This window comes from Neomonachus schauinslandi, chromosome 6, assembly GCF_002201575.2.
Source record: "Neomonachus schauinslandi chromosome 6, ASM220157v2, whole genome shotgun sequence".
NCBI lineage: Eukaryota > Metazoa > Chordata > Mammalia > Carnivora > Phocidae > Neomonachus > Neomonachus schauinslandi.
The window spans coordinates 97,876,215-97,894,986 of NC_058408.1; the positions used below are offsets into that span (position 1 = coordinate 97,876,215).

General features: G+C 46.3%; 1 protein-coding gene across 3 annotated transcripts in view; it reads left to right on the forward strand.

The window, feature by feature from the left end:
- The first annotated feature begins 6,831 nt into the window (after positions 1-6,831).
- The window catches only part of STOX1 (storkhead box 1), a 56,687-nt gene continuing 44,746 nt past the window's right edge, over positions 6,832-18,772 (forward strand). For all 3 annotated transcript variants that reach the window (XM_021700082.2, XM_021700084.1, XM_021700083.1), the window contains exon 1: positions 6,832-7,141. In XM_021700082.2, the coding sequence (XP_021555757.1) occupies positions 6,832-7,141 (310 nt within the window). The remainder of the gene's footprint in view (positions 7,142-18,772) is intronic.

Sequence of the window (18,772 nt, forward strand, 5' to 3'; positions counted from 1 at the left end):
TCTTTCTTTTCTTTTTCTTTCTTTCTCTTTCCTTCTCTTTCTTTCTTTCTTTCTTCTCTCTTCCTTCCTTTCTTCCTTCTTTCCTTCCTTCCCTCCTTCCTTCCTTCCTTCCTCTCTCCCTCCCTCTCTCTCACTTTTTCTTTTCTTTTCTTTTTAGTACGCTCTATGTCCAGTGTGGAGCCCAGTGTGGGGCTCAAACTCACGACCCTGAGCTGAGATCAAGAGTCAGATGCTTGGGGCACCGGGGTAGCTCAATCGGTTAAGCATCTGCCTTCGGCTCAGGCCATGATCTTAAAAAAAATCTTTAAAAAAAAAAAAGAGTCGGATGCTTAACCAACTGAGCCACTCAGGGGCCCCTAGGCCTTCTTTCTGAGTAGGCCTCAAACTTGGGCCCCTTCCGTCTTTTGCCTGTCCCCAGCCCAGCCATAACAAGAATCCTGCTAAGGTCAGTTTAATATGAATCCCCCACCTTTGATATTTGATCAAGATTACCTTTGATGTGTAAATTCTTGACCTGACTTTAGCAGGAGTCCTGTGAGGTCATTTTATTTATTTATTTTTTAAAAAATTTATTTATTGGGGCGCCTGGGTGGCTCAGATGTTAAGCGTCTGCCTTCGGCTCAGGTCATGATCTCAGGGTCCTGGGATCGAGCCCTGCATCGGGCTCCCTGCTCGGCGGGAAGACAGCTTCTCCCTCTCCCACTCCCCCCTACTTGTGTTCACTCTCTCACTGTCTCTCTGTCAACTAAATAAATAATATCTTAAAAAAAATTTTTATTTACTTGACAGAGAGAGACACAGCGAGAGAGGAAACACAAGCAGGGGAGTGGGAGAGGGAGAGGGAGAAGCAGGCTCACCGCCAAGCAGGGAGCCCGATGCAGAGCTGGATGCAGAGCTTGATGCGGGGCTCGATCCCAGGACCCTGGGATCATGACCTGAGCTGAAGGCAGACACTTAAGGACTGAGCCACCCAGGCGCCCCTCTTATTAGTAATTTTCTATCCACTAACTTCCTTGCTCTGCTTCTTGGCCCAAATCCCCAGCTTCTTTGCTGTCTTTGCTTTACAACTGTCTGCTGTCTAGACTTTGCAATTGTCTTGAATAAAGTCTTCCTTCCCATTTTAGCAAGGGTCAGAATAATATTTTCTTGGGGTGCCTGGGTGGCTCAGTCGGTTAAATGTCTGACTTCTGCTTGGGTTGTGATCTCAGGGTCCTGGGATCGAACCCCACATCAGGCTCCATGCTCAGTGGGGAGTCTGCTTCTCCCTCTCCCTGCACCTCCCCCTGCTCATTCTCTCTCTCTCAAATACATAAATAAAATATTTTTTAAAAATAAAGAAATGGCATTAAATGCTTTTCTCCTGCCCCCTCCTCCTTTTCTCTAGCCTTTGCCTCAACACAGTTCTTTAGCAAAGCCTCACATTTTTCTATGAGAAATACAAACAAAAGTCTCCAGGATTTTTTTTTCTTTCCGGTACAGGGAAAAAAGATGCTGTAGAAGTGGAAATGGTCATAATAAAGGGAAGCCAGATAGAAAACGATTTCTAACTCAGCCTTAAGTGTCAAGGCTTGATTTTCTGAGTTAAGGGGGAGGAAATTCAGCCTGATGAATTTTGGTGTGGAAAAGAATTTGAGGCAGTTAAGACAAACATCATCCTCAGTGTAACATGTGTGCTGTAAACAGACTCCAGAGAAATCACTGAACTCCAAATGCCTGGGTGGGTGAGGCCTGGGTGTGCCTGTTGCTTGAGGCTTTGCCCTGGCTTTGAGTACTAGATAACTAACTAGGTCTTCCTGTGATTCACCCACAGACCAGAAATGTGTGTGGTGACCCCAGACTCACAAGAAGCAGCAAAAGTGGAGTTATCCTGGATCAAGTACTAGTTAAATTGGACTTGATTCAAGTGGAATGAATCTATGGCCCAGGTACTGGGCTATGTGCTGGATCACAGAGACGAGTCAGTCAGGAGCCTAGTCCTCAAGGAACCCCAGGTTGCCTGATGAGACAGATAATTATTACAGCCCTTAACACACAAGTGTTATAAAAGGGTTAATGTGCTCCAGGAACAGATGATATCTCCCTGGATGTGTCACAGGTTTTATGGGCTGAGCTTTGTAAGATAACAGCTGGTCAAGGGGGAAGGCCTTCTAGGCAGATGGAATAATGTGAGCAAAGACGGGGGAAGGTGTGTAATTTTGTGTAGTTGGAGCACAAGGTCTGTGGTGTGGATTGCAGGAGGAGGGCAAGGATAGAAATGGCAATGATGTTAGAAAGACCGGGCTGGGGCAGAGTGTGACGAGCACTGAATGCTCTACTTAGGATAGACCCCAGACAGATGTGAGCATCAGACGATCAAGTTTATCTTTTTTTTTTTTTTATAATTCACTTCTTAAATTTTTAGGCATAGATTGGTTTATTTTTTTATTATTATTTTTTAAGATTTTATTTACTTATTTGACAGAGAGAGCGAGAGAGCACAAGCAGGGCGAGCAGCAGAGGGAGAGGGAGAAGCAGGCTCTCTGCTGAGCAGGGAGCCTGACACGGGACTCGATCCCAGGACTCTGGGATCATGACCTGAGCCGAAGGCAGATGCTTAACCATCTGAGCCACCCAGGCGCCCTAGATTGGTTTATTTTAACATGATTTAGATATCACAAAATCTTTGCAAGGCATATCAGGAAGGTGATTATTCTTATATTATGGATGAAGAAAATGAGAAATGTGGAGATTCAGAGGTAAGAATTTAAATAAACAACTTCAGAACAAGCTAAAATGGCTAAAATCAAAACTGTCCTTGAAACCTTGTCAGTCTCCAACCCTAACCAGGAGTCCAGTGCATCTTGGTACCTTAACCAACATTCATTGAGCACCTAGGATCTGGCAGCTCCTACTATATGCTTTTACTTCCCCTCCTTTATGAATGTATTGGGATTTTGAGCACAGTTAAATAAAAAGACTCAACTGCCCTACCCTAGTCACTGATATGAGGAATTCTTTTTTTTTTTTTTTTAATCTTTTAGTTCTTTTTTTTTTTTTTAAAGATTTTATTTATTTATTTGAGAGAGAGTGAGAGAGAGAAAGAGCACAAGAGGGGGGAGCGGGAGAGGGAGAAGCAGACTCCCTGCTGAGCAGGTAGCCCGATGCGGGACTCGATCCCGGGACTCCAGGATCATGACCTGAGCCGAAGGCAGTCACCCAACCAACTGAGCCACCCAGGCGCCCACTGATATGAGGAATTCTTAATCTCAGGAAACAAACTGAGGGTTGCTGGAGTGGTGGGGGGTGGGAGGGATCGGGTGGCTGGGTAATGGACATCGGTGAGGGTATGTGCTATGGTGAGCGCTGTGAATTGTGCAAGACTGTTGAATTACAGACCTGTACCTCTGAAACAAATCATACATTATGTTAAAAAAACCCCAAATTTATCTTGTACAGCAATTACAAATGGAGCAGGTACACCTTTGTGCCCCCTGCAGCTTCAGTTCTCTAACCCAAATAAAATCTAACTCCAAGCTTCATTTGCCAGAGTTGGCCAAATATTGAATCTTGGCTATGTTTTACTGGCCCCCCAGGCGCCCCAATAAATACAATCTTTAAAAAATGTTTTGGGGCCCTTGGGTGGCTCAGTTGTTAAAGCGTCTGCCTTTGGCTCAGTCATGATCCCGGGGTCCTGGGATCGAGCCCCACATCGGGCTCCCTGCTCAGCGGGGAGCCTGCTTCTCCCTCTCCCACTCCCCCTGCTTATGTTCCCTCTCTTACTATATCTCTCTCTGTCAAATATATAAGTAAAATATTTTTAAAAAAATGTTTGTGTCTGGTCTCCAGAGATCACAAAGATGGAAGGCCCTTGAGAAGTTTCTGTTTCTGTTTCTCTAGTTTTGACATGTAATACTGGCCCTTCAGGCTGGAGGTCTTCAGTTTTCCATGAACACTTTGTGCGCACACAAGCAGGGAGAGTGGCAGAGGGAGAAGGAGAAGCAGACTCCACTGAGCTGGGAGCCTGACGCCGGGCTTGCTCCCAGGATGCCAACATCATGACCCGAGCCCAAGGCAGATGCTTAGCCACCTGAACCACCCAGGTGCCCCTCCACTAACTCTTAAGGCATATTCCATTTGGTAGTTTAGGGATATTTGTGAGGTAGCTGATCCTTTGGGAAAACAAGTGGATACATATTTGGCTGTAGTTTAAAATTTTTCTCTTTACAGTTTTCCCTCTTCTTTTGTTAATTGGACCAGCTGAAGTAAAATGATAATGGAAATGTCACACATCTGAATGAAAGTTTCCACAATTTAAGAGAGTTCTACCTTATAAGTTCAGGCCATGAAATCTCATAGTGTGGTCTACCTGAGAGCATCCCAGCGGCTACAGGCTCTGCTAATAAGGGCCTTATTGTGTATTTCCAGTTCAAAGACTCGGGAGAGAGAATCAAGCTCAGGACAATTTTTCAGACCAGGCAACAGGTCCCGTGAGTCAGGGTGTGGGTCTTCTGGCTTCGCCATCTAGCCAGGTGTGTGGACAATGTTGGGGTCTCTATTTGACTGTCCCTTAGCTTTGTCCTCATAGGCATGTGGCCTAAGCTCTCTAAGCTTTTGCTTTTCTTTTCCTTTTTGTTTCAAGTAGGCTCTACACAAAGCATGGAGCCCAACACGGGTCTTGAATTTATGACCCTGAGATCAAGATCTGAACTAAGATCAAGAGTTGGATGCTTAACTGACTTAGCCACCCAGGCGCTCCCTCCCCTTTTAAGCTTTTGTTTTTCTTATGGAAGATGGGGCTTACTAATATTACCCCTTTCAGAGGGTTAATTTTGAGGATAAAATTATATCACACATGTAAAACCCTTAGTACAGTTCTAGGCATAGAGTGAGCTGAGAGTAAATGAGAATTATCATAATCCTTATTATAATGGAAAAGACACTGTTGTAGATGCTAGATAGAGATAAGTCATAGTTCTTTAAGGTGGGAAAGACAGCAAAGGTATCCTTGATCCCACAAGGTTAGGGATACGATAGAGAGAACTCAGTGGAGGAAAATCTGCCCTCCCCGTGGAGCTTCTACAAACAGAGAGTTTAGTTCATTTAGGCTCTCTGCTGTATTTATCCATCCATCCATCCATCTCCATCAGTGTCCAAATTCAGACCTGAGATGGTTATCTCAGGTTCGCATACTTATTTGAATTGAAAATTGTGTCAGACTTATTTGTCATAGGGAACCCTGATTGGTAGTTGTCTAACTCTATCTCTTACTATCTGTATGATCAGTACGCATTTATTTTTCTTAAGGATGTTATTTATTTGAGAGAGAGACAGAGATAGCGAGCTGGGAGGAGAGAGAGAAGCAGGCTCCCCACTCAGGAAGGAGCCCAATGCCCACTCGGTCCCAGGACCCTGGGATCATGACCTGAGCTGAAGGCAGAGGCTTAACCGATTGAGCTACCCAGGCGCCCCAGGACGCACTTCTTAATCTAACACAGCCTGCAGTTTCCTCATCTCTAAAAAATATAGAAATGCTAACAGGAGTTAAACACCTAGTTGTGCAATTAACGCCCCCAGCATATAGTGTTCAGTAAATGTTAGCTATCATTATTTAATAGAGTCATCTATCATTTATTGTGAGGATGATTTACAAGGAGGTAGGGTATAGATTATCTCCAATCATTATGGCTGTTGACTGATGAGCTGAGGGAGCGGGAAGTCTGGGATGACCCCCAGGTCTTGCCAAACACCTCTGCTCCTTCTTCTAGGGCCAGCTTCTAGTAGTAATAACGAACGCCCTACCTCTCATGTCCCCTGTTCTTTCCTCCAGGAGCCCTCTTCCATTGCTCCGGTCAGGGCTCCAGCCTCTGTCCCTCAGCATATGAACGGCACCTCGTTGCTCCAAGGCCCTCGCTACAGTCGGCCCGACAGATCACAAGCCCCTCTCCCTTCAGTCCGGGGAGCTCCCGGGCAAGACGGTTTCTCGGTCTTTGCGGGATGCCCAGCTCCAGCCCAGGGCCGAATCCCACGGACTTCACTGCGCCTCGCCAATCGCGGCGGCTATCCTGGAACACTTCCCGTCCCTTCCCACTGAAGGGTGTAGGATAGCCCAGGGGCGGGCCCAGAGCCTAAAACCTCAGAGTCATGGATGGAAAGGGGCTTAGAATGCAGTTCCAACTCCTCATTTTACATGACGGTAGACTGAGGCTCAGAGAGAGGGGAAGTAACGAGCAAAACGAGTTAGGAGCAGACCGAGCCTCAAACCTGGGTCGACGGACTGACTCCCGGCCCCAGCGAGGTCCCTGACACCCGCAGGCTGTCCCTCGTGGCCTCTCTCACTTAGGAGCGACCCTAAAGCCAGGACCATGGCGGCCCCCCTGGTCCTCTCAGTTCTGGGGACTGCCGGCCGTGCCGCTCGCGCCGCGGTTCAAAGAGGCTCCCGGGAGCTGCGGGGCTCCCCGAGGACCTGGAAAGTCTCCAGAGCGTCCTCCTCGGGGTAGGGGGGTTCAGGGCCGCCCCGGAGCCGGGAGGTGAAGGGAGTCGTGGGGAGGCCGCGGGGGGGGGGGCGGGGCGGCAGAGTCCCGGCTGGGGAGGAGAACCACTCAGTCCTCGGAAAGCCCCATTGGGCGCCGGGCTGCCGACGGCCGCGGCCACCCTCAGGCCGCGCGTCCCGCCCCACCCCCGAGCCGCCGAGCGCCGCCGGCCCCGCCCCCCGGAGCCCGTTCCCCCGGCAGCAGGCGCCGCGCGCAGTCGGCCGCTCCTTCCCGCTGGGCGTGTGGTGCCCCGGCCGCCGGTGCTGCGCCACCGCCGCGCCCAAACATGCGCTAGGCTGGGGCCCCGGCCTCCCGCGGCGGCATGGCCCGGCCGGTGCAGCTGGCGCCGGGCTCGCTGGCGCTGGTGCTGTGCAGGCTGGAGGCGCAGGAGGCGGCGGCGGGCGCCGAGGAGCCTGGCGGGCGCGCGGTCTTCCGCGCCTTCCGCCGCGCCAACGCGCGCTGCTTCTGGAACTCGCGGCTGGCGCGCGCCGCCTCGCGGCTGGCTTTCCAGGGCTGGCTGCGGCGCGGGGTGCTGCTGGTGCACGCACCTCCCGCCAGCCTGCAGGTGCTGCGCGACGCCTGGTGCCGCCGGGCGCTGCGCCCCCCGCGCGGCTTCCGCATCCGGGCGGTGGGTGAGTGCGGGGCCCGGACGGGAGGGGCGCCCCGCGCCAGCCACGGGGACCGAGCCCCGGCCGCTGGGGCGTGTGCGGCGCACGCTCCGCTCTGAGGCCGCGGGAGCCGGGGGTGAGAGGGGATGGGCGGCCACCTGGCTGCTGGAGGAGGGCTGTCCTCCCAGGACATTGTCTCCTGCCGGGACACTGAAGCTCAGGCCCCCGAGATAGGCGTGGCCGCTGCCTGGGGCCACCTCCAGGATGCCTCCACTTCTCAACTCTTTTCAGCCAGTGCAGCCAACAGGTTCCTGGCCGAAGGAACTTTCTACTTAGAAAAGTGATGCTCTGGGCAGTCCGAGGCACCGGGACTGGAGTCAGGAGACAGGGCCTCTGTCTCCGCACCACGGGGGCTCTTAGGAAGGGGACTGCTGAACTGGTTGCTCTTTTTTTTTTTTTTTTTTTAAGTTCCAGCCTTGGAGCCGACGACAGTCCGTGGTTTCCATGCCCCTCTGTACTGGGTGGTGTGGTGGTCTTGGCTCAGGGCCTAGTGGAACGTTTGGGGTCATTAACAGCTTGGGAAAAAGACATGACAAATGGTGCTCTGAACATCCCATCAGCTAAATAGAGAAGATTCCTCCTTTTCAGTCTTTTCAGAGAGCCCGTTTGTTAGAAGACAGCAACTTTTTGCTTGTGTAAAATAGCTTCATTGGAAACCACTGCAGCATTAAGTGGTCTTTGACACCCACCGCTAAACGGAAGAGGGCACGGCAGCTCCCTGTACCAGTCTGGTTTGTTTGCATTTCTGTGGGGTTGTGACGACCATTTGATGGTGTGCTGCTGACAAGTTACCAGTTGTTCCAGCCCTGAATTTTGACTCCTACCGAGGAACCCCCCCTCTCGGTCCATAAATCCTCCTCCTCCTCAGGTGGAGCAAATAAAACACATTAGTTTTAGTCCCCAGGGAGAAGGGAAGTGGGGGTGGGGTGGGGGAAGAGTAGCAAGAGACGCTTGATGTTGTTGTGTATCATCTGCTTAGAGATGATGTCTCAATATCCCGGGCCAGGGGGGCTAACCGTTGGCTTTTCATCTCCATGCATTCCTGTCCTGTCTGGTACCCCTGCCCCACTTTTTCTAATGTTAAAAGCAAAAGGAGAGCTCATTGGCAAAGCCACATACATACATTTCATCTCCTTTTACTTGCAGGAGTTACTGAAGAAATAGGTTTCTGACTCTGAAAGAGAACCAAGGAGCCAAGCCAAAATTCTCACAGGGAAGGGGATCTTTCAGACAGGCTGTATGAAAAACTCTTTTCAGTTCTGTGTCCTCTGTTTTTCTGGTTTGAATTAGTGGTTGCATTCTCTGGTTCCCCCACCCCCTTTCAAAGGGTGAGCATAGAGTATTGCAGAGAGGGAAGATGGAGTTGGGGGTCTGGACCTGAGGGTGATAGACTTGTACTAAGTCAGAGGCAGCCACGATGCCACCACCTGGGTCCCAGCGAGCGGTGAATGGTGGTTCCTGGGTTGGCCCTGTTTGCTGCCCTCTGAACAGTGTAGGGGACAAAGAAAACACGTCACCAGGTGCTCCAGTCCTCCACCCACTGGATAATTTTGCCTCACTGCACAACTCGGGATAATATGGACACTGTATTCCATGGAGTGTGCTGTAATAACAGTGGTCTTTATGCTAGGTCATCACCCCTGACCTGGGTCTCTTAGAAGGAATGATTTTGAAGTTTTTAACAGAGTCCTGATAAGAATTTAGATGTTTCTGGAATTTGTACAAAACCACCTAATGGGACAATTTGAAGAGCAAAATGGAGAAAGATCCTATTTGATGCAGGTCAATGGAAGCATATGGACAGGGAGTTCTTTCTTTTTTTTTTTTTTTTAAGATTTTATTTATTTATTTGACAGAGAAAGACACAGTGAGAGAGGGAACACAAGCAGGGGGAGTGGGAGAGGGAGAAGCAGGCCTCCCGCCGAGCAGGGAGCCTTATGTGGGGACCCTGGGATCATGAGCTGAGCCGAAGGCAGCCGCTTAACAACTGAGCCACCCAGGTGCCCCAGGGAGTTTATTTCGAGTAGAATTGATAATTACTAGTCTAACCTGGGGTCCTTAAGTCAGATCAAAGGAGAGGAGGCATCAAGGCAGCTCTTGGGCCATCTCAGAGTCCCAGAATGTGGTAAGGGCAGGGGGGAGCGGCCTTCCCCTAAAGAAATTGGAAGTTTCAGCTCACTTGCTTTCCTGAATCGGGCAGCTTTGACTTTCAGAAGCTAAAATGGGCTTCCAGAAAGGCAAGGGAAGAGCAACAGTGCGCTCTTGCAGGTACTGTTACTTTGTGGCAAAGAGCAAATGCACAAAATGCAAAAAGCAAAAGACACAAAGGATCAATTTGGTCAGATCAATTTAGTCCCTTTGCTGTAGATTTTTTAAGGCTCATTTACTCCCATATAAAAGCATTTGGACATAGGGAATGCTGCTGGCCAGCTCAGACAAAATGCACTGTGGGTGGGAAGGGGGGTGGCCACCAGCATTATAAACCCATGGTGCTCCCATGGGTTCTTCTCCTGAGATTCTGGACCTGGAACTCCTGGGGCCTCAAAAGATAGGAGGAGGCTGAGCAGATAAGAGTGGCCCGAGTTTCCAGTGCACACCTGAATTTAAGGCCTGCAGGAGTTTTTCTCCACATTTTGTGCCTTTTTCTTTCCCTCTTTAATCTCCACCTCAACTTCCCTCTGGTGAGAAAAATAGTTCCCAGGCTGAGAGCATTTCCCTAAAAAGAAGGACATAGGATCTTTAGCATGATGACTAAGTCTTCTTTTGTGCTACAGTACTCATGTCTTTTTTCTTTTTAATAAGCAAGTGACATTAACAAATGAAAGGGGTGACTCTGGAAGCCGGAGGGAAATATCTGCTCAGCAAGCTGAGCCACTGCAGGTGGTTAGGGGTGGGGGACACCTGTATTTGTTTGGTTGAATCGGTTGTTACTCTGAGACCACACCTCCTGGGGAGGTGAAAGGTTAATGATGGCTTCCCTGGGGTTAGGGAGGGAAGGCCACTTGGCCAAACAGTTTGCTCCTTTCTCCTGAAATTTATAGCCGAGATGTCCCTGCTCTTTCACCCCTAGCGTGGCCTTCCATCTGTTATCATTGAATAAAAATTCCTGTGGCTCTTTCTAAATATTTGCCTCATTAATTAATGCATGTGTCAGGTACTGTTCTAGGTGTGTCTGTGTTTTAATGCGTATTTCATTCAGAGCTGCTTGAATTCAAGGAGAATATTATATAATAGAGTTAGCCTGTGTCCTCCATATTCAGTTCATTGGGGGATAGCTGAGTGGGAGGCTATGTTCTAGAAGCTGTCTGGTTCACGCAGAGGCTTCTCCATCCCACTGTGACATGTGTGGGCAGTGCAGGTTCTGCCTGTGATTTTGGGGGGTGAGAGTTCCCTGGTGTGTGTTTTGGGGGTACTGAAGATCAGGCAGGTTAGGCTGGTGAAGGGGAGGTGAGAAGGATCTTCCCACCTCTCTACGTGTCCCTGCTTCCTGCTCCCTGAAATATCTCTGAGCACAGAAACATATCGAGGCAAAACTGAAAGGGCCCCAGAAGAGTAGAGGCCAGTCACTAATTTATGCTAGGCATAAATGACTGATTTCAGAATCTGTTGTGGGATCTGGTTTGAGAGAGGAGGAATGCTAAAGGGTACCAGGTGCCTGATGGTGCAGGATTTGGATGAATATCTGAAATTTTGTTTTGACTTATCCTGTGATTTAGGGAATGCCTTGGGGGGGAGTGTGTAGAGACGGTGAGGAGAGGAAGTGGTCCAGCTCCCATCCTGCCTTGTTTCTAAAGCCCTACCTTGGGGCGCCTGGGTGGCTCAGTCGTTAAGCATCGGCCTTCGGCTCAGGTCATGATCCCAGGGTCCTGGGATCGAGCCCCACATCGGGCTCCCTGCTCGGTGGGGAGCCTGCTTCTCCCTCTCCCTCTGCCTCTCCCCCTGCTCATGCTCTCTCTCTCTCTGTATCTCTGTGTCTCAAATGAATAAATAAAATCTTAAAAACAACAACAACAACAACAAAACATACTGTCTTACTGTACTTTATCTTAAGACTTGAAATTAGATATTGTGATCCTCCAACTTTGTTCTTACTCAGAATTGTTTTGGCTACTGTAGATTCTTTGTTTTTCCACATAAATTTTAGAATCAGTTTGTCAATTTCTTTAAAAAAATCTATTACGTTGAAACAATAGATCAGTTTGAAGTTAGATGAGCAATTCATCGTGATTTGCCCAAGACTGCTTTGGCTTTAGAAATGATAGTCTTAAAAAAAAAAAAAAAGAAATGATAGTCTTGAGGGCACCTGGTGGCTCAGTTGGTTGAGCGACTGCCTTCGGCTCAGGTCATGATCCTAGAGTCCCTGGATCGAGTCCTGCATCGGGCTCCCTGCTGGGCGAGGAGCCTGCTTCTCCCTCTGACCCTCCCCCCTCTCATGTACTCTTTCTCTCATTCTCTCATTCTCGCTCTCTCAAATAAATGAATAAATCTTTAAAAAAAAAAGAAAAAGAAAAAGAAATGATAGTCTTGAATCTTTAGAAATTAACTCCTTCAGTCCCAGGCAGACTGGGATGGTTGGTCATCCTAATTTGGGGAGAATTGACATTTTAGCAATCCATGAACATGGTATATCTCTGTTTGAGTATTCTTAATTTTTCTTAGCAATGGCTTGTACTTTTTAGGGTACAGGGTATGAATATCTTTTGTTAAATTTATCTTCCTAAGAACTTCATGTTTTTGGATGCTATTATAAATGGAATTATTTTTTTTTTAATTTTTAAAAGATTTTATTTATTTATTTGAGAGAGAGAGAGAGCACAAGCAGTGGGGAGGGGCAGAGGGAGCACAATCCTGCTGAGCAGGGAGCTGGATGCGGGGCTCAATCCCAGGACCCTGGGATCATGACCTGAGCTGAAGACAGACACTTAACCTACTGAGCCACCCAGGCGTCCCTGGAATTATTTTAAAATAAATTTTATTTTGGGGGCACCTGGGTGGCTCAGTCGGTTAAGTGTTCAACTCTTGATTTCGCTCAGGTCATGATCTCAGGGTCATGAGATTGAGCCCTGTGTTGGGCTGTGCTCAGTGTGGAGTCTGCTTGTCCCTCTCCCTCTGTTCTTCCCCCAGCTCGAGTGTGTGTGCATGCACTCTCTCTCTCAAATAGATAAATAAATAATCTTTAAAATAAATTTTATTTTGGAGTAATTTTAGATTTACAGAAAAATCACAAAGGTAGTACAGAGTTTTGGGGTGCCTGGGTGGCTCAGTCAGTTAAGCATCTGCTTTCGGCTCAGGTTGTGATCCCAGGACTTGGTATTGAGCCCTGCATTGGGCTCCCTGCTGAGCAGGGAGCCTACTTCTCCTTCTCTCTCTATTCTTCCCCCTGCTTGCATTATGTCTCTCTCTCTGTGTCAAATAAATAAAATCTTAAAAAAAAAAAAAGTATAGAGTTCTGTATTCATCACCCAGTTTCTTATGATGTTTTTTACCTTACCTTTAAAAAAATTGAGATATAATTCATGTAACATAAAATTAACCATTTTTAAGTATACCATTGAGAGGTTTTAGTATATTCACACTGTTGTGCAGCCATCACCATTATCTAATTACAGGAATTTTCTTCACTGCAAAAAGAAACTGTACCCACCAGCAGTCTCTCCTTATCCCCCTCTCCTTCTAGCCCCTGCCAATCGCTAGTGTACCTTCCATCTCTATGAATTTGCCTATTCTACTTATTCTAGATATTCTTTTTTTTTTTTTTTAAGATTTTATTTTTAAGTAGTCTCTACACCCAACATGGGGCTTAAACTTACAACCCTGAGATCAAGAGTCACACACTCTACTGACTGAGCTAGCCAGGCACCCATGGATATTTCTTTTAAAGATTTTATTTATTTATTTGACAGAGAGAGACACAGTGAGAGCAGGAACACAAGCAGGGGGAGTGGGAGAGGGAGAAGCAGGCTTCCTGCAGAATAGGGAGCCCGATGCGGGGCTTAATCCCAGGACTCCGGGATCATGACCTGAGCTGAAGGCAGACGCTTAACCGACTGAGCCACCCAGGCACCCCAGCACTTCATTCATTTTTATGGCTGAATAATATTCTGTTGTATGGATATACTACATTTTGCTTATTCATTCATCAGTGGATAGTTATTGGGGTTGTTTTCACTTTTTGGCCATTGTGAATAATGCTGCTGTGAACATTCTTGTGCAGGCTGTGTGTGGATATATATTTTTATTCTTAGGTAGAGCCCATTTGATTATTTTTATTTCTATTTTTATTTATTTTTATATTTTTAATTTATTTATTTGACAGAGAGAGACAGCGAGAGAGGGAACACAAGCAGGGGGAGAGGGAGAGGGAGAAGCAGGCTTCCTGTGGAGCAGGGAGCCCGATGCGGGGCTCGATCCCAGGTCCCTGGGACCATGACCTGAGCCGAAGGCAGACGCTTAACGACTGAGCCACCCAGGCGCCCCCCATTTGATTATTTTTAAATAATCTGTTTCTCTGATGAGATTCCCAATTTATTCATTACAAGCATATTTTTTTATCTTTCAGCATAGCTCTACCAGCTTGTTTAAAATTTAAAAAAATTTTAAAAATTATTTTATTATTTTTTAATTTTATTTATTCGAGTGAGGGAGAGAGTATGAGTATGAGTATGAGCAGGGGGGTAGGGTCAGAGGGAGAGGGAGAAGCAGACTCCCCACTGAGCAGGGTGCTGCACACGGGGCTTGATCCCAGGACCCCGGGATCATGACCCGAGCCGAAGTCAGATGCTTAACTGACTGAGCCTCCCAGGTGCTCCCCCAAAATTTTTATTTTATTTTTTAAGTAACCTCTACACCCAACATGGGGCTTGAACTCACAACCCTGAGATCAAGAGTCACAGCTCTACCAACTGAGCCAGCCAGGTGCTCCCAAAATTTTTGTAATTCTAACATCTTAGTCATTTCATGGTCAGTCCCATTGCTTGCCTTTTCTTTTGAATGGGTCACATTGTACCGTTTTTATATTGTCTAGAATTGTGGATTATATCTCTGACATGAATGGTATGTTGTAGAGATTCTGGATTGTCATGCTCCTTTGTAGTGTTTGTTTTGTTTGTTTGTTTGTTTATTTTATCAGGCAATTAATTTGGCTGGACTAAAAACTCTAAATTCTACCTCCCCCGCACTAAATGACAGCTAAAATCTCTTAAGGTAGGCTGCTTGTGCCCTGTGCATGCGTAGCTCATGTTTCAGTCATAGAGTCAGGCTGAGTTTATGTGCAAAATTTGAGGTTCCACCTCCATGGCTCAGGCCATTCCAGCATCACTTTTCTGCTGTTGTAGCCACTCCAAACTGTGTCCCTAGACTCTTTAGGCCAAGAAGATCATAGGTTTCTACCAAAGTTTTAGCCTCCTGGCCTGGCTCCTACTGGGGCCTGCCCTAAGGTGAAGAGCTGTAGAAACTGGGACACTTAACTATTGCCATTTCCTTCCAAGAGGACCTCCCCTCCAGGTTTTACTTGGCTTTGGTTGCTTTTAAGTGCCTTCAGGTAAGGGTTTTTATATTTCATCCAAAGTTTATAGTTGTTATTTGTAAGAGGGTTGGTCTAAGGATCTCACCATTATTATTGGGAGCAAAACCCCATTAATGAATTTTTTAATCCCCGTCTTTTCTTCTTTTATGTATGCATCTTTTTTCTATCTATTTAAGTTTTTATTTTATTTTTAATTAATTATTTTTAAGTAGGCTCCATGCCCAACATGGAGCCCAACGTGGGGCTTGAACTCACAACCCTGAGATCAAGACCTGAGCTGAGATCAAGAGTCAGACACTTAACCAACTGAGCCACCCAGGCGCCCCTTAAGTTTTATTTTAATCACCTGGTGCTCATCATGACAAGTGCCCTCCTTAATCCCCATCAGCTATTTCACCCATCCTCCACCACCACCTCCCCTCTGGTAACCATCAGTTTGTTCTCTATAGTTAAGAATCTGTTTCTTGGTTTTCTCTCTCTCTCTCTCTCTTTTTTTTAAACTTTGTTCATTTGTTTCTTAATTCCACATGTGAGTAAAATCATATGGTATTGTCTCTGATTGACTTATTTCTTTTAGCATCATACTCTAGTTCCAACCATGTTGTTGCCGATGGCAAGATTTCATTTTTTTTTTATGGCTGGATAATATTCCATTGTATATGTATACTGTATCTCCTTTATCCATTCATCTATTGATGGACACAGGCTGCTTCCATAGTTTGGCTGTTGTAAATAATGCTGCAATAAACATAGGGATGCATGTATTTCCTTGAATTAGTGTTTTTGTATTTTGGGGGTAAATACCCAGCAGTGTGATTATTGGATCAGATTGTAGCGTTGTTTTTTTTTTTTTTTTTTTAGATTTTATTTTTTAAAGTAATCTCTTCACCCAATGTGAGGCTCAGATTCACAACCCCATGATCAAGAGTCGCATGCTCTACCAACTGATCCAGCCAGGCGCCCCATGGGTAGTTCTATTTTTAACTTTTTGAGAAACCACATTGTTTTCCACAGTGGCTGCACCAGTTTGCATTCTCACCAACAGTGCAAGAGGGTTCCTTTTTCTCCGCATTCTCCCCAACACCTATTGGGTCTTATGTTTTTGATTTTGATTTGCATTTTCCTGATGATGAGTGATGTTGAGCCTCTTTTCACGTGTCTCTTAGCCATCTGTAAGTCTTCTTTGGAGAGATATCTGTTCATGTCCCCTGCCTTTTTTTTTTTTTTTTAAGATTTTATTTATTTGAGAGGAGAAAGAGAGTGTGTACAAGTTGGGGGGGGCAGAGGGAGAGGGAGAAGCCGACTCCCCGCTGAGCAAGGAGCCCGTCATGGGGCTCAGTCCCGGGACGCTGAGATCATGACCTGAGCCAAAGGCAGATGTTTAACCCGCTGAGCCACCTAGGCACCCCTCCTGCCCATTTTTTGATTGAATTATTTGTTTTTTGAGTGTTGATTTTATTTATTTGTCAGAGAAAGAGAGAGAGCACAAGCAGGGGGAGTGGCAGGCGGGGGGGGAGAGGGAGAAGCAGGCTCCCCACTGAGCCAGGAGCCAGATTGGGGGCTTGATCCCAGGACCCTGGGATCATGACCTGAGCCGAAGGCAGCCGCTTAACTGACTAAACCACCCAGGCGCCCCTATAAGTTCTTTATATATTTTGGATAATAACCCTTTATAGGAAATGTCATTTGCAGATATCTTCTCCCATTCTGTAGGTTGCCTTTTAGTTTTGTTGATTGTTTCCTTTGTTGTGCAGAAGCTTTTCATTTTTTTTTAAAGATTTTATTTATGTATGTATGTATGTATTTATTTATTTATTTATTTATTTATTTATTTGACAGAGAAAGAGAGCACAAGCAGGGGTAGTGGCAGGCAGGGGGAAAGGGAGAAGCAGGCTCCATGCTGAGCAAGGAGCCCAAAGCGGGGCTCCATCCCAGGACTCCTGGGATCATGACCCGAGCCAAAGGCAGACGCTTAATCGACTGAGCCACCCATGCACACCAGAAGCTTTTTATTTTGATGTAGCCCTATTAATTTATTTTTGTTTTTGTTTCTCTTGCCTCAGGGGACATATCTAGGAAAAACTTGCTACTGCTGACGTCAGAGAAATTACTACTTTTGCTCTCTAGGATTTTTATGGTTTCGGGTTTCACATTTAGGTCTTTAACCCATTTGGAGTTTATTTTTGTGTATGGTGTAAGAAGGTGATTCAGTTACATTCTTTTGCATATTGCTGTCCAGTTTCCCCAACACCATTTGTTGAAGAGACTTTTTCCCATTGGAGATTCTTTCCTGCTTTGTCAAAGATTAATTGACCGTACAATTGTGGGTTTATTTCTGGATTTTCTATTCTATTCTGTTGATCTGTGTGTCTATCTTTGTACCACTACTATAAAGTCTGGATCACTACAGCTTTGTAATACACCTTTAAGTCCGGAATTGTGATGCCTCCTGTTTTGCTTTTCTTTTTCAAGATTGCTTTGGCTATTCAGTGACTTCTGTGGTTCCATACAAAGTTTAGGATTATTTGTTCTAGTTCTGTGAAAAATGCAATTGGTATTTTGATAGGGATTGCATTAAATGTGTAGATTGCTTTGGGTAGTATAGACAGTTCAATAATATTTGTTCTTCCAATCCATGAGCATGGAATGTCTTTGTTTCTTTATATTGTCTTCGGTTTCTTTCACTGTTGTGGTTTTTTTTTTTTTTTAAGATTTTATTATTTGACAGAGAGAGAGACAGCGAGAGAGGGAACACAAGCAAGGGGAGTGGGAGAGGGAGAAGCAGGCTTCCTGCTGAGCAAGGAGCCCGATGCAGGGCTCCATCCCAGGACCCTGGGATAATGACCTGAGCCAAAGGCAGACGCTTAACGACTGAGCCACTCAGGCACCCCTCATTGGTATTTTATAGTTCTCAGAGTACAGGTCTTTCACCTCTTTGGTTATATTTATGCCTAGGTATCTTACTATTTTTGGTGCAGTTGTAAATGGGATTGTTTTCTTAATTTCTCTGCTGCTTTATTATTGGTGTATAGAAATGCCATAGATTTCTGTAGATTGATTTTATATCCTGTGACTTTACTGAATTTTTCTATCAGTTCTAGCAGTTTTTTGGTGGAGTCTTTTGGGTTTTTTATATATAGTATACTGTCATCTGCAAGTAGTTAAAGTTTTACTTCTTTCTTACCAATTTGGGTGCCTTTTTTTTGTTTGTTTGATTGCCATGGCTAGGACTTCCAGTACTATGTTGAATAAAAGTGGTGAGAGTAGGGGCACCTGGGTGGCTCAGTCGGTTAAGCGGCTGCCTCCGGCTCAGGTCACGATCCCGGGGTCCTGGGATCGAGCCCCGCATCGGCCTCCCTGCTCAGCGGGGAGTTTGCTTCTCCCTCTGCCCCTCACCCCACCCCCCTCGTGCTCACGCTCTCTCTCTCTCTCTCTCTCTCAAATAAATGAATAAAATCTTTAAAAAAAATAAAGTCTGGTTTGTCGGAAAAAATGAAGTCTAGTTTGCCTGATATAAGTATTGCTACTCTGGTTTTCTTTTTCTTTTTTTTTAAAGATTTTATTTATTTATTTGACAGAGAGAGACACAGCAAGAGAGGGAACACAAGCAGGGGGAGTGGGAGAGGGAGAAGCAGGCTTCCCGCTGAGCAGGGAGCCTAATGCGGGCTCGATTCCGGGACCCTGGGATCATGACCTGAGCTGAAGGCAGATGCTTAACTGACTGAGCCACCCAGGCGCCCCTCTGGGTTTTTTTTTTACATCATTTGCATGATAAATGTTTCTCCATCCCCTCACTTTCAATCTGCAGTTATCTTTATGTCTGAAGTGAGTCCCCTGTAGGTAGCATATCGATGGGTCTTGTTTTTTTATCCATTCTGACACCCTGTGTCTTTTGATTGGAGCATTTAGTCCATTTACATTCAAAGTAATTATTATTTTTTTTTAAAGATTTTATTATTTGAGAGAGAGAGAATGAGAGACAGAGAGCATGAGAGGGAGGAGGGTCAGAGGGAGCAGCAGACTCCCTGCCGAGCAGGGAGCCGGATGCGGGACTCGATCCCGGGACTCCA